Genomic DNA, 14,573 nt, shown 5'->3' on the forward strand with positions numbered 1-14,573 from the left:
AACAAGGCATATCACAAATTTTAAAGATGGCTGCAATCTGGTCCCATTTTCAGCAGGACTACTTTAAATTTCAGGATGTCTGTGAATGTAGAAGTACCAGTCTAGCACATTAAATCTGAAGAATCACATTGTCAAACTCCCCAGCTTTGAGCATCTCCATTCAGCTGTCCCAGTGCCATCCTTCCAAATTGACCAGATTTAGATAAAGCTAGTGCTGAGATATACCATGGATTCATTCATCCCAACAACAATTTTTATTTATATAGTGCCTTTAACATAGTAAAACATCCCAAGGCGCTTCACAGCAGTGTAGGATAAAAAACAAATAAATTTGTCACCGAGCAACACAAGTAGTAGTTTAGGGCAGATGAGCAAAAGCTTGGAGCATCTTAAAGAAGGAAAGAGGGGTAGAAAGGCAGAAAGGTTTAGGGAGAGTTCCAGAGCTTAGGGCCCATGCAACAGAAGTCACGGCCACTGATGGTTGAGTATCTATCCCTTAGAAAGATGGGGTGGGTAAGGGAAGAGAAAGTGTGCTGCTGGCTGACCATGGCCTATTTTCATGAATTCTGTAGCCTAGTCTGATTCACCTGGCACCAAGTACCCTTTGAATTTTCATGAAAATCTTGCTAAAACAAACAAACTGCATTGTCCTGAAGACTAATAATTTATTCTGAAAAATTAAATGCTTTCGTACATTAATAGACGATATAAAAGAAACCCTATAATGTACATCATATATATTACATGTTTAATACTCAGTGATCAGCTTACAGAAGAGGTGAAAATATATTAAATATATAACCTCCAATAAGCTGCACTTGCATTTACTTTCCTACAAGACAATGTCTTCATTAACAATCCCAAAGTCACACCAAAGTATCAGCTAATAGTACATGTTGAGTTATATTGGTTTACAATGCACAAGAGACCACTGTGAAAGTGACACGTGACACATGCCACTGATCATTTTATTGTTTAAAAAAAAAGTGGGGCAGTTATTATTGAAGTAAAAGGCATAAAAGGTAAAATATGTATCTTAATTTAAAAAAAGATTTCTGAAAGTGACAATACTATTACTACAGCATGTAGATTTAGTTTTAAGGCTAGAAAAGGAAGAGAATTAGATCATTAGCATGTTTATGCTTTTCTGTTGCACAATGACTTCAATTTCTTTCTAATCTAGCCCCTCCAGGATTGTAGGACTATTCTCTTATCAATTAACAAACTGTGGAACCTTCATTTAAGATTTGAACAGGGGACATCTTTTCCTTATAACCTATACAGGCCAACTCAGCAACTTGTACAGATGTGAAGAGGTCTAGGCAGAATACCAGCTCATCTCTTTACTGACAGCTGACAAGTCACATGGAAGGGGAAACAAAATTAAATTCTCACCAGCAGTCAATAGTTCATGGCGAAACTAGTGCATGATAGCAATACATAAAACAATTATTGCTGGGCTGAAATTCATGGCACCATAAAAGAGGACTGCAGTTTTCTGAACCATGGTACAATGATCACTATTTAACAAAACAGAATTTAAGGCAGGAACAACAACTATTTCAAAAGGTCTTCCATCAGGTCAACAAATGTAGGCATAAGAGACAATGAATTTAATACAAAACAGAACAGATTACAACTCTCAATACTTCACAGGTTCAGTTTTAGAGTACTGTCCTCAATATTGCCATGTGAGGGGTAAACAGTTGCAATCACATTTGATTTTAAGTCCATATTTGAAGTCCAATAGCATGGTTTAATTCTCCAGTATAGCATAGTAGTACATTGTTCCAATGAGGACAAAGAACTGAAAGAAGAAAAAAAAAGTCAGCTTGTGTAGTAACCATACAACCAAAAACAAACATTCCTCCAATATTACTCCAAGCTCTGCCCTTCAGACAATAAAAATTAGGGGCATGTTTATTTGCAACAGTAAAATGCTCTGATTGGTCCCCTTGGGAGGACAAGACACTCCCAGCAGTTTCTCTGGAATGTGTAATTAGAACCGCCCTGCCTACATAACCAATGACTTTGCAAAATGTAATTAGAGCCATTCTGACTGCCCAATTTCTTGGCACCCCCAACCCCCTCCCTCCCAGCCCAAGTTCCTGACCTTTGCCCCCCCCCTCCACCACTCCATAAATGGGGCACTGTGGGGGGGGGTCACGGATTGTTAACAGGTTTATTAGGTATGAAGTGAATAATGAGTATCATGACTTCCGGATTTCATCCACTCCAATTATGTCACTTGTCACACATGCACCAAGCTTTCCAAGAAATCAACCAGGTATAGGGGGAAGAGGGGGAAGGGAGAACATGGTGCGGATGTAAAAAGGGAGAGACCGTGGTGCAGGTGTAAAAGGGGTGGCGTGGCGTGACGTTGGCAGAATTTGATCCGTCTTTCCAGAGCGCACTCTCTCTCTAAGGCCGCAAAAATCTTCTTGTAGATCACAGCGATATTTTAGGCAAAAGTCCTGGATATAATCCAAAAGCCCTAAAAGCAGCTCCAATGAACTCCACGCGGTTTTGCCCCACTGCTGGCTTCCTCGTATGTTGCACTACACATACGCAAACGGATTGAGCGCGCATGTGCAAAAAAGGGGGCGGAGTCCAAGATATGCTTGTGCAAAAAAAAAACTAGAGTTGCAAATAATCACTAAAAATAGCAATATGATAATGACCAGATAATTAGTCATGTTGATTGACAGGCAAATATTGGCCAGGACATCAGGGAGAACCCCTTGCTCTTCTTCAAAATGTGCTATGGGATATTACAGTCACCAGAGAGGGTAGATGGGGCCTCAGTTTCATCTCCGACAATGCAGCACTCCCCAATTACTACACTGGAGTGTCAGCCTAGATTTCTGTGCTCTAGACTGGAGTGGGACACAAACCTACAACCTTGACTCGGAGGCAAAAGTGCTACTACTGAGCTATAGCTGACATTGCGGGGAGAAGAAAAAAAATCCAATGAGTTTAAAAAGTTGAATCAAGTTAAACATTGCTATCTGCAGCTCTTGGTTTGAAAATCAAATATAAATACGAGTTGCAACACTCCAATCGGATTGATGGAGCAAGGAGCATTAGCCAGGACTATTCGGAAGATAAAACATAAACAACTTTACTGGAAATTATTTGCTAGGATGATGAACTACCAGTAAAAGATGCACACAAAAAAAATACTTACAGTCCAGCAAAGGATAGCAAATCCAAACCATGCTACTCCCCAAGCATGTCTATTCAGAGGACCAGAAATAAATTCAAAGCATCCCTGTCAGAAAAAAAAACAGGTCAGACAAAAATTTGCATTGTGAAACACTTTTATCCATTAGTACAGGTATAATTTATTAAAAATGTAAATTTCCTCTTGGGTCAAACATCTGATATTTGCATCAAGTGATCATGTTGAACAGGATGAGCTCATGGTAACATGCCATGTAGAGTTGGTACACCAGGCCAGGACTCATCACCTATTCGATAGAGTCAGAGGGCAAGGGGAAAAGCCTATATACTATTGGGGATGGTTACAATTTTGAGTTTGCCCTAGCTATCTTCTCAGCTTCAGTGGTGTCAGCTGCTCCCTTACGCAGTCGGAGGGACTTACTTTTGAGAGTTGGTGTAGAATAATCATTACCCAGGGATGCAACAGCAGCACCCCCATGATCAGCACTAGATAGTAATGCTTTTTGCACATGTATTTCTTCACTCTCTCCAAGGCAAGACTAGACAAGAGTTATTACGCACAGAGCAGTTACAACTGGAGTCACTTATTCCCATCAATACAACTCGTCTTTGCACAATATAAAAATACTACGCTTCAGGTGAATCACCTTGCTCATTTCAAGCTAACTTCTAATCCTATATTGCATCCTTCGCACCACCCCTTACTGCCTACATGTGTGCCTTGGGTTTCCCCCTTTTCTACCCTATAGGAAGTTGGGACTCTGTTCCTGACCCTTCCCCTTCCCCAGTACAGAGTTTAGCCAGAAAAGCCACTAATGAAACTTGCTGCCACACGCCTCCCATTGAAACTAGTTTCAAGGAATGTCCCTTCCTGTTGACCTTTACATATTCTGCCCCCCACCCCACCATGTGAATGTTTACTACCGATCTCCCATGATGAGGAATGACTTCCTTAATGATTCCAATCATCTTGGAACTCTATAGGGGCCAATAAGGTGGCACTACAGTTTGCCCAGTGCTTCTAGCAAAAATACATTCTGCAAGTGCCTTCACCAAGAGGAGGGCACCAGTAATACAACTGGCTCAAACTAAATTTATATTTTAACCAATTAGGATTTGATTCTGCCAATTATAGAATCTGTAACCCACCCAACAGTGTCCACTAGTCACAGAAGGCTTCAAGTGTACATCACATGATCCACTCCCAGATGCACACATGGCCAAAAGAAAAGAAGAGCATTGGAGGATTCCTTTCAGCAGATCACACACATGCTGGGCCCATGGACTGAGTGTTTTAGCTAGGCCTAGAGGCCAGCCCACCAGGAGGTCCTACGATCTGTACCCCCCCACCCCCCACGTGACCAAACAAGGTGGGGCTCTAATCATCGTGGGCAGATGTCAATGTCTGGCATGAATACATTTTGACAGGTGCCTGAAGCATTCCTTTTTAAGCCTGTGCAAATCCAGTATTTTTAAAAAAGTAACCCTAATCTTTTTTTGAAAAAAAGGAAATGGTCAAAAAATCCTAAACTGAGTCATCAGCTCTAAAGGGATCTCATTATATATTTGTATCCTGCAATTGGAAGTCAAGTCATTCTTACTTGTGCTTATGTGCAAAGTAATTTATTTTAGATTGAAATCCAAAATAAAGCTGTCATTAGTGCAGAGTGCATTTGTGAATACAGAATATTGTACTGAATTGCTTTCCTTGCATGCAATTCCTATTCATTTTAAACTGGTGCAAAGAGAAGCCTTTCAATTATTGCATTTTCCTCCACTCCAAATTACATTTCTTAGGATAAAGATAGGTAGTGCTGTAACTCAAATTTTTAGGATACCAGCAGATGTTACAACTGGGAATGGGAACATTTAAAGAACTTACACTAAGGCTTCTAACTCTCCAACTACTATTACCCACCCCTTTTTCAACTGTTTTCCCCAGTAGTTGAATAATCCAATCTTTACATTACCTGATCATAAACAAAGCCACGAGCACCAAGTTTGCAAGCTTCCACATTTAGAATTTGGCTAACTGAGTTGGTTACACAACACTCGCGAGGCCAGGGGAAGTCAGCATCTAAATGGGTTGATCTGAATGCAGAGTTGTGCTGAATCCAGTCCCGAGGTCCATTTACACCACAGCATTTATTCTGCAAGAAATGAAGAAGTTACTCCAGTTACAAGATGGACATACAACAGCTATGGAACGGCCTTTTTTGTATGTTCCAAGTAAATTCCCCTTCCTCCACCCACCCTAAATAAATCCCTACATTGAGGATAGATGCCTTTTCTCCCAGCTACTCAAAAAACAATCTAAATAGCTAGCAAATTGAAATGTTTTGTTAATACTATGCAGACAATGGGCTAGACTTTCCTTTTCATTGGTACTGCTCTTTCAGCAGAAAACAAAATACTGCTGGGGAGCAGACCGCACACGTGCACTGCCGAGAAAACCACCACCGTCCAAGTTTTGGCTCAGTGGTGATCCGTGGGCAAGATCGGAAAAAACACCTACAAAAGTTGCCAGGAACAGGGCAGTAGGCAAGTACTCCAGCAAAGATAGGCAAGTTAAAAGTTTTTTTAAATATTTTTTAATTCTTTCACGGTGATTCCCCCCCCCTCCCCCCCCACAGGCCCAACTGCAGCCTTGATCTAAATTTGAGTACTTACCACTCATTTTGCCAAGGATCACATTTAACTGCCAAGAATCTACGTGCAAGATCCATTTTCTAGCCGGGCAGTATTTTTTTCCCCCTTTTTTTTTTTAAAAAAGGAATTTTTCGCCAGTGTTATTTGAAGAATCTTTTTGGGTGGCAATCCAGCGGCAGGAGGGCTTTAGGGAAAAGTCTAGCCTAAAGTGATTTTACAGTTAAAGCAAGCTACCGCACAGCAGGCTTCTTAAAACCTGGGCCAAAAAAAAAAAGTTACAAAGCCAGAGTGCTGGAAATACACAGCAAGTCTGTAAACTCATCTTTTCAAATGAAAACATTTGATGGTTCAATGATTCGTCAGAAGCCAGTAACAAAAAGATTAGATGACTAAAAAATGTGGAACGGTGAAAGAGCGGGAAGGGGGAAGACGAGTTGAACTAACAAGCCACAAGGACAGGATTACACTTGCAAATATAACACTGATGATCTCCCATTTCCAACAGTAACATTTCAGGTGTAGACTAATCTTTCCAAATTCTGACAACTGGTGTATATCCAGCAGTTTCCATTTTTTTGATTAAGTGTAATTTTTTCTATCATAAGTCTTTATCTCTGGCTAAGAACCTACTACCCAAGTTCCATATCCTGCCCTACAATGTGTTGGTTATAGTATTACAATTTATTCCCATGACCTTCATTCAAACCCCCACCTTCTGGATCTTGAATGCCAATAATATTATAATTTTCTCATCTCTACTAGAATTAAATTATCCCAAATGCTCTACTCATGCCACCTAAATATCACTTACAAGCCTACTTCAAGATACAAATGTATTTCCCCTCCTGCCTTACTTACATCGGGCATGATACGATTCCAAGTTTCAGTGAGGCCGACATAGTTTCTGAACTGATCTTCATCCTGCCAGTTTTGGTTACTATACAACTGGAGCATTTGCTTGAGGAAGAAGTTTGGAACCAACTGCAAGAAATTTTTTTGGAAAGATGTTGAAAACAAAACCAAAAATCAAATACACAGACTATTTTAATCTACTGAAAAAAATCCCAACAGAATAGACTTCCAATACAAAAAAGGACAACATTTTCTGGCACAGAAAACCAAAAACAGTAGGACTCAGCATCTCAAATTCAAACAGAATTTTCAAAAAAGGTTCTCTGCCAAAAAATTATTTTTTAATTTTATGGACACTAGCAAACCCATACATACACGTCTGCAAGTTTGTAATTCACCTGGTTACTCAGGTCTGCAAATTGTACTCCAGATAAGGGATCAATATCCCGAGATGACCTTTCCCCACCTTGGGCAGCCAGCAGAAACGGAGTACTCCCAGGTTTGTTACTGCATGGCAAGATCCAGAGTAAAGCTTCCTTAAACCTAACTATTTGCCCTTATCCTACAGCACCCATGTTACAGGTCTCTCCTTGTCCTTTAGTTATCTTTACGGCTTCCAAGATTACCAAATGGAGTAAACTGGTGCAAAATAAAAACGATGCATCAGAATTTATGATTCACTCAATACCCACCTCAGATTAGGACTTGCATTCATTTAGTAAAGAGGTGGATTTGACTACTCAACTGCAGATTGTGATTCTATATAGTCAGCAATGAAATGAATAGGGCAGGTCCCAGTAAACACAATAGAAAGATTACTTACAAAGTCCCGGTGTGTCGCAGCTATGATGCAGGAGGCAACTTCAAAGATGTAGACAATTATCATCAAAATAATGTACTGAAAAAGAAGAAATACCAATAAGGACAGTGGCTATGGACAGATTACTGGTTAATATGCATCTTAAACTGGAAGGACAAAAATAATCTGTCTGCAGATTTCTTGGTCAACAGCAATGCTACTCTGATTAGCAAACTGATAAGATTAATTGGCAACCTTTTATTCCTTCAAGATAAAGGGTGCACTGTTCCATTCAAACAGGCACCCTGGGATTTAAATGCCATTAACTAGTTGGGTGCGTACCACAACAACTGTTTTTCCACCATGGGAGAGCTTCAATTGGAACGAGAATTTAATACATCAGACAGACAGTCACGTGTCTAAAGTGTGACTATGTTCCTTTAAAAAAAATACCCAACATGCAGTTAATGTTTCAATTGGAACAATCTAGTAAATGCGGGCAATTATCTGGGCATGTGACAGTACTATTCATTAAGTACCATATCTATTTCCAAAAAGGCTGTTTTAGTTGCAGTCGTAGTAAAACCTACAACTAGATCCAAAATAAAAAACAAGTTCCATACCAGATTCAAGGGAAGCACCCCAGTATGAGTTTCATGCTGGAATCCATGCTTACAGTAATGGTGGTGTCCAATTTTTATTATGTTATTCCTGGTCTTGCATTGGAGCAGGCAAATCTATTATTAAAAGTAAATAATAGAATCGGTTCCAAAATCTCAACTAGTTAGGCAGAATGCAAACTTACTGTTAAAATAACTTTCTTGGCCGATTTCATGATTCCAAATATACCAACTATGCTCAGTACAAACAGGCAGAAACCAACAAAGAGTCCAATCCATGCTGCAGCAAAAATATCATCATTGTCCGCAGCTGAAAGTAAAGGCCAGAGGCCATGCTGGTCCGAAACATGGAAGATGCATTCAGCCGTCAAAGCAATGCCGCATAGCTGCAAACAGAAATAAAAAAAAAGGATTAATAGACAATTTTTTATTAATTATGCATGTCTCGAGATGCATCCCCATATAAAATGGGGGACATTACATTTTAGGACAGAGGCACTTATTAAAAATGGACTGAACTGGTCTTCTGATTTGCAGCCGAAGAAATCAGCGATACATGGTGAAGAAATTGCAACCAACGTTAATACTAAGAAACTATCCAACAATCATTCAAGATAGTTCTACTAAAATTCCATAAATTAAGCACTTTATTCACTTAAAATCTCATGCAGTTCAGATTTTGCATTGGCTTTATAGAGATTAGTGAAGAGCATCACTAGACTAGTCGGGAGTACAGGCTAAGCATCCAAAATGCGGAGTTCCAAAATTCGGAATGTTCCGGAATGCAGACACCGGGCCGATCCATGGCGGGGTCGTCCGGACAATGTTCCAAAATCCAGACTCCCCCACTTTGGCGGCCCGACTTCACCCCAGCCCTCGGCGGCCCGACCTACCTCGCCCTGGCCCTCGGCGGCCCGACCTACCTCGCCCTGGCCCTCAGTGGACCGACCCCACCTACCTCGGCCCAGGCAAAGACGTTCCAAAATCCGGAACGGCCTCGGTCCCGAGATTTCTGGATTTCGGATGCTCAACATGTATCAGTGGTAAATTCCAGAAGGCGTACAATGCATTAAAGCAAAAGGATACAAATAAGTCATTTGTAGTCATTATCAGGCCCATGCAAATACTTTAGTGAGCACATTTATTATTGAATTCTTCACAGGCATCCCTCCCCCACCCGCCCCCCAAAATCAAAAAAAGGCATAATTTCCAATGGGTGTACTTTAAAAAAGGCATGGGCCACCTTTTCCTAATTTAAATGCCCATTCGGCAAGTGCATACCTAGACAAGATTATCTGGCCATAAGGAAGATATCATGGCCTTATCCGATCTCACCCACTCGCACACTTTCCAGCAACATTTTTGGATCTAGAGTTCAGGAGAATTAACCATTTACAGCACCCAAACCGTTACCATGGCTTAATCAGCTAGCCCTGCCCACACATCACTGTTTCAATGTGGGACCTTCCTGGTCGATATAGAATTTAGTACGGAGCTATGCATTTATCAATCAAGTCATTGGAGGGACAGGTTGTGAGTTTTAACAACAATCCTTGCGCATATTAGTGCTCATAACCAGTTCCAATGTGGAGTCCCTACACTAGAAGTTTGTCGATACAGATCTCTATGTGTACTATTTAAAATCCTTCTAAATGTATTAAAATTTCCTATACAATATTTTAATCCACAAGTTAAAAATCTCAACAGATATAAAAAGAGCAGTCTTTCAGCTACTACAAATTATGAATCTATAGTTACCAAATATTATCCTGGGCACAACTCAAAGCTTTTTTGTGTTCACAAACATATTTAACAGATAAACATAACAAGTTATTGTTTTGGCACAGACATTTGTTATTTCAGTTTCCTCCTTGCACGCACTATACATCAAGGGTTATAAAAGGAATCCACCCACTCCCAAATGATAAATGGGAAACACCCTGCTGAGAACACAACTGCAATTTCATATTAAAACATATCAAGTGTGTGCACTTCATTTAGAAGGCAACTCACTGCCACACAAAGACAAAACTCAACAATTACATTTCCTGAATAAATAGGAATCAGATATATTAAAAAAAGGTCTCAGGTCTGATTGTCATTTGGTTGATTAGACTATTATATTGTCTTCTACCCAGCTTACATGTTAGAAGGTTTACTTTCACTGTCGATTTAGGCATTTTCTTCACCAAGGCACATTGATACTTACAATACTAAAGGGTTAGCTGGGAGAAAAATTCTAATTCACATCTTGAGTAGTAGGAGGATTTAGGTAGACTAGTGTCAGTTAAGTTATCTGGGATGGGAGGGACATTGGAAACAGAAATGCTCCATTGACGTATCAATATTGTCCCAGAGGGGAAAAGAAAAAAGTGTTGTCAGACATCAACTAGGAAGAAACCTGGACAGAAGTCAGGATCAGGCACTTAATGCATAATGGGCTTGATACAGTAACAAAGATTTATTAGGGATTGGTTCTGGAGAATTGTGCGATCCAATGTTAAGAGAAACAACTCCCCTTCCAAACAAAGTGGGGGAAAAAAAGTTACAAGGGAACTAGTGCAAGTCATCCTGGCCAAGATGTGCAGCTTTTTAAAAAAAAGACTAGAACAGGTTGGTTGGCTAGCTATAGGCGAAAGCCCAGACCTATTGCACGCTTGAAGAAATCGAACTTGAAATAAAAATCAGGTGTAATTTTAAGTTAGACTGTGGTATAATGCAAGTAAGGTAGTCCAGTTCTTTAAGTATGCAATATAATTCACTGAGCACAGCATCTGCATACTTGATTCCAGAGGCAACTGGAATCTGATACTTGTCAGACACAAGATCCTGAAGTTTTGTTTGATGTAGACAGCTTAAAAATAAAGACAAAGGAGGTAACATACTCATCATATGTCAGTCACCACCAATGAATTGGAAATGTGAAATCATATTGAAGAGTCTACAAACATGCAAAAATGTACACTCTACATGAAAAAGGAACGTGTATTTTCCAACATCAGGGTATCTAAAGTGCCATTCTCCAAATAAAAAAATTGAAGAGTCATTCAATAATTAAACTAGTTTAGCCAATACTTACCATGATGACAACATTTCCAAAAATGAGCAGTCCTTGGAAAACCCTCACACCAGTACTTGCTTTAGTCATTTTCTAAATCACCTAAAACAGAAAAGACGACTATTTTAAAATCCCTTTCAATCTGGCAAATTAAAACTACCAATCTTGAGGATTAAATCAAAGGAAATGTTGCACTGTATAGTTTCAAATGTAGCCTATAAGCAGAGATTATCTTTTTTTGAAACTAGTATAGCTCAAGTTTATTTGAGCTTTAAAATTAGTAGAAAAAGGCCACTATATTTATCAGTTCTTTATAGCAGCCATTAGTAATAATGGATGTTAAAAAAAAATCCCAAGGGGAAAATAATTCCTCAAAATGTATGTCTGATCTAGTCTAATTATTTGTATTCATACACCACAAAGCTTCAAATTACAGCTGAGTTTGCACAGCATTCAGAGCCCATGGTTCTGCAAGTGCACACAAATCATAGAATTTAGCAAGTGTATTGCCACATAGAAGAGAGTCAGAGACCACATAGATCCCAGGTTAAATCCTCTATCATGTTGAATTAACTGATCATAGCCAAGGCAGCAAGTGAAACAATTAGAGACAGAGTAGTTAAAATGCAGTCAAGGTAGGTTCTACAACAACAACTTGCATGCCTTTAAATAGTAGTAAAATGTTCCAAGGCATTTCACAAGTTAACAAAATTTATCAAGCCACAGAAGGATATATTTGTACAAATGACCAAATGCTTGATCAAAGAGGTCAGTATTACAGAGCATTTAAAAAAAATGGAGGGGTAGGGAGAATTTCAGAGCTTCAGGCCATGGTAACTGAAGGCACGGCCAGCATTTCATGGAGTGACAAAAATCAAGGATGCACAAGGAGGCCAGAATCTGTCTAGCTCTCAATTACTACCCACTGCCCCTTCAGGAAATTAGGTGTCTGGGCAAATCAGGCAAGATCATCAGACTTGACCATCATGCCCAAAATGGTCAGATGACCTGCTGATAAACTGTCTGATTTGTAGTTGATAAATTTGAAGTTTGACTAGCAACTTCCAAATAATGCCACAATTCACATTACAGCATCCTGTACAAGTCACCATGGAAAGATATTTAGGGTTTACATTTCACTCCAATCGAAAAAGAGTTAATAATGAGATTACATTGGTGAACAGGCACAATAGAAACCCCTCCCCCTCCCTTGCCATTCCCTTGTCCAGATCCAAAAAATGGCTGCAGGGAAGGCCATTAGCAGAAGGGTGGGACCAACAGGTTTGACAACATTCTGGAGACAAAAACACCAACATTCCAAGTCAGTCAGTCAACTTGGAAAGGAGCAGCAACCTGTCATCAACAAAAAATTATTGTATTTCACCAGAAAAAAAGGTGCAAGTTTGAGTTAAACGAAACTGAGCATTATTAAACGGACTTGGTTGGAACACAATAGGTCGCTGACAGCCACAAGGGGAGATACAAGTGCGCCACACCCAGTGGTGTCATCTATTGCGCCGATCACACACTGCACTGAAACAGGACCATTTTAAGAGTTCGAGGGTGTTTGCAGATAAAGGGAGAGAGAGAGAGAGAGCCGCAAAACAAAAACGCCTTAAAATACCACAAAACAAAAATGTTTTTTTTCCGCAAAAGGGATGGAGGGGTGTGTGAAAGTAAATAACAGCCTAATTTTCAAAACACTTACCAACTGGAGGAAGAAGTTGATGTTACAGGAGTTTTAGATACTTTCCACACTTCCCACCCAAAGTTACAGCGGCGGCAAATTAAAAACACAGAGCCCTAAACTGCTCACAAATAATATTAAAAAAAAACAGAAAAATGCGATCAAACAGTGGAACAAAGTAATCCGAGCAAAACCTCCCAAAAGTGTATTGCGTCCTACTTCAGTTAGCTCCGATGCCAGTCTAAAGGCACAGTACCTGTTTGTCTTGTCTTGTCCTGTCCGCTGCCCACCTGCTCTGCTGCGGGAGGAGCCGCACAGACAACTTTTAAAGGACCGTGTCGTCACTCCGGGAGCAGGGTGTGCGCCTGCGCGCGATGCCAACCCCACCCAGGCCACACCTGTGCAATGCTTTGCTCTTTCAGCGCGTTGGTATCTTGGGGGCTTCACCCCAGTAAAAACAATAATCAGCTGTTGTTTTTTTTTTTAAAAACAAAAATGTGAATCTACTGAAAGGCAGCCAAAGAGAAAGATCTGACCCCAACCTTCTTGACTCCTTTGAGGAAGTGACGACCACCCTCACGTTGGTGTACAATTCTTCCAGAAAGGCTATCCTGGAGTTCCAATGAAACGTTGCGACACAAGATTAAGGTGATGGGTATTAAGTAAAATTTGGTGGGGAATAAGGAAAGAGAAGAAGGAGCAGGCACTGGTCAAGGAAGAGGCAGCATGCTGGGGAGATGTACGGAATACGTCCCAAGGATACGTGCTGGGCCCCTCCTGTTTCTGAACTACTTACTCCAGATTCACAGGTGATACTGAAATGAGAAGGTAGTCAAGTCGGATAAAGCAGTCTAGCAACTACAGAAGTTCAGATGAGGAAAATACCATGATACCTGGCCATGATAGAATTGACGTGAAAGGTCCAAGTATGACTGTGACAAAAAATAAACAGTTACAGCAAGTAAGTATCACAAAAATAGAAGTGTGCACAGACTCAAGACTCAACACATAGATAGATATTAATATTATTAGCAGTCGACAGTTTTACCAAAATGTATTATTGCTGTGGACATCCTGCACTGTAATTGCATTGCTTATTATTATTGTTCAGGAGGGGGGCATTCTGGGATTTGAGGATGGTCTGCGTGACTGGAAGCTGGGGATCCCAAGGAGCATGGAGCTAGATGCCAGGAGGTAGTGAAGGCACTGCTGAAATTATCAGTAAAATTACTTTTGTGTTACTGTTTTCCTTCTGATGACGATTAGCTTGAAACAAACTGAAACAACTCATTAGAGTAGCAATCACTTGTTCAGTTCCACATAATCTGCACTGCAGTTATGGACCAGAATGCACCAAAAGACTCCACACAGAAACCGATGTTAGTAGGCTAAACATTACCTTCTAGTAGGTTAACCACTGCCTATTAATCCACTTTACTACAGTGCAGCTTGAGCGATCTAGTTATTGCTTTCAGTGGCAAGAATTTTTAAAAATAAAGTCACGACTGCAAAAACTTGACAATTTAAAAAGTAGCATTGTTAATAAATTGTCATATAGAAATCCCAGTAAACTTGTGTTTGTGGCGTAACTCCACCTTTAAAGTGTGGGGAAAGCTCTCCATTGGCGCAGCAGGGTTAGGATGGGAAAGTTTCAGGTTTAATTCCCAGTCTGTGCTGAGTCAGTTGATCTTAGCAGAGCAGTGGTAGGGTGCAACGATTGGCCTC

General features: G+C 40.2%; 1 protein-coding gene across 2 annotated transcripts; it reads right to left on the reverse strand.

Annotated features, from left to right (window-relative positions):
* Nucleotides 1-239: 239 nt before the first annotated feature.
* Nucleotides 240-13,192, reverse strand: LOC139275705 (uroplakin-1b-like). 2 transcript variants are annotated; one of them, XM_070892881.1, is made up of 8 exons: nucleotides 13,105-13,192; nucleotides 11,183-11,263; nucleotides 8,289-8,489; nucleotides 7,508-7,582; nucleotides 6,691-6,813; nucleotides 5,154-5,333; nucleotides 3,188-3,271; nucleotides 240-1,807 (listed from the first exon to the last, which is right to left on the reverse strand). In XM_070892881.1, the coding sequence occupies exons 2-8, from the start codon at nucleotides 11,249-11,251 to the stop codon at nucleotides 1,757-1,759; spliced, it is 783 nt and encodes a 260-aa protein (XP_070748982.1). In that variant the 5' UTR covers nucleotides 11,252-11,263; nucleotides 13,105-13,192; the 3' UTR covers nucleotides 240-1,756. The 2 variants fall into 2 exon arrangements, with proteins under 2 accessions (XP_070748982.1, XP_070748983.1); XM_070892882.1 differs by lacking the exon at nucleotides 13,105-13,192 and adding an exon at nucleotides 12,870-12,966.
* Between the last annotated feature and the right edge of the window lie 1,381 nt (nucleotides 13,193-14,573).

The sequence above is a fragment of the Pristiophorus japonicus genome, chromosome 11, assembly GCF_044704955.1.
Source record: "Pristiophorus japonicus isolate sPriJap1 chromosome 11, sPriJap1.hap1, whole genome shotgun sequence".
In the NCBI taxonomy this organism is placed as follows: Eukaryota; Metazoa; Chordata; class Chondrichthyes; family Pristiophoridae; genus Pristiophorus; species Pristiophorus japonicus.

Bases quoted from the DNA above. Each gene is read 5' to 3' on its own strand.
- LOC139275705 (XM_070892881.1), bottom strand. From the start codon at position 11,251: ATGACTAAAGCAAGTACTGGTGTGAGGGTTTTCCAAGGACTGCTCATT. The intron at 6,814-7,507 runs GTAAGTAATCTT...AATTTCTTGCAG, and splicing joins CTGCGACACACCGGGACTTT to TTGGTTCCAAACTTCTTCCT. The intron at 1,808-3,187 runs GTAAGTATTTTT...TTCTTCTTTCAG, and splicing joins TTGCTATCCTTTGCTGGACT to TTCTTTGTCCTCATTGGAAC.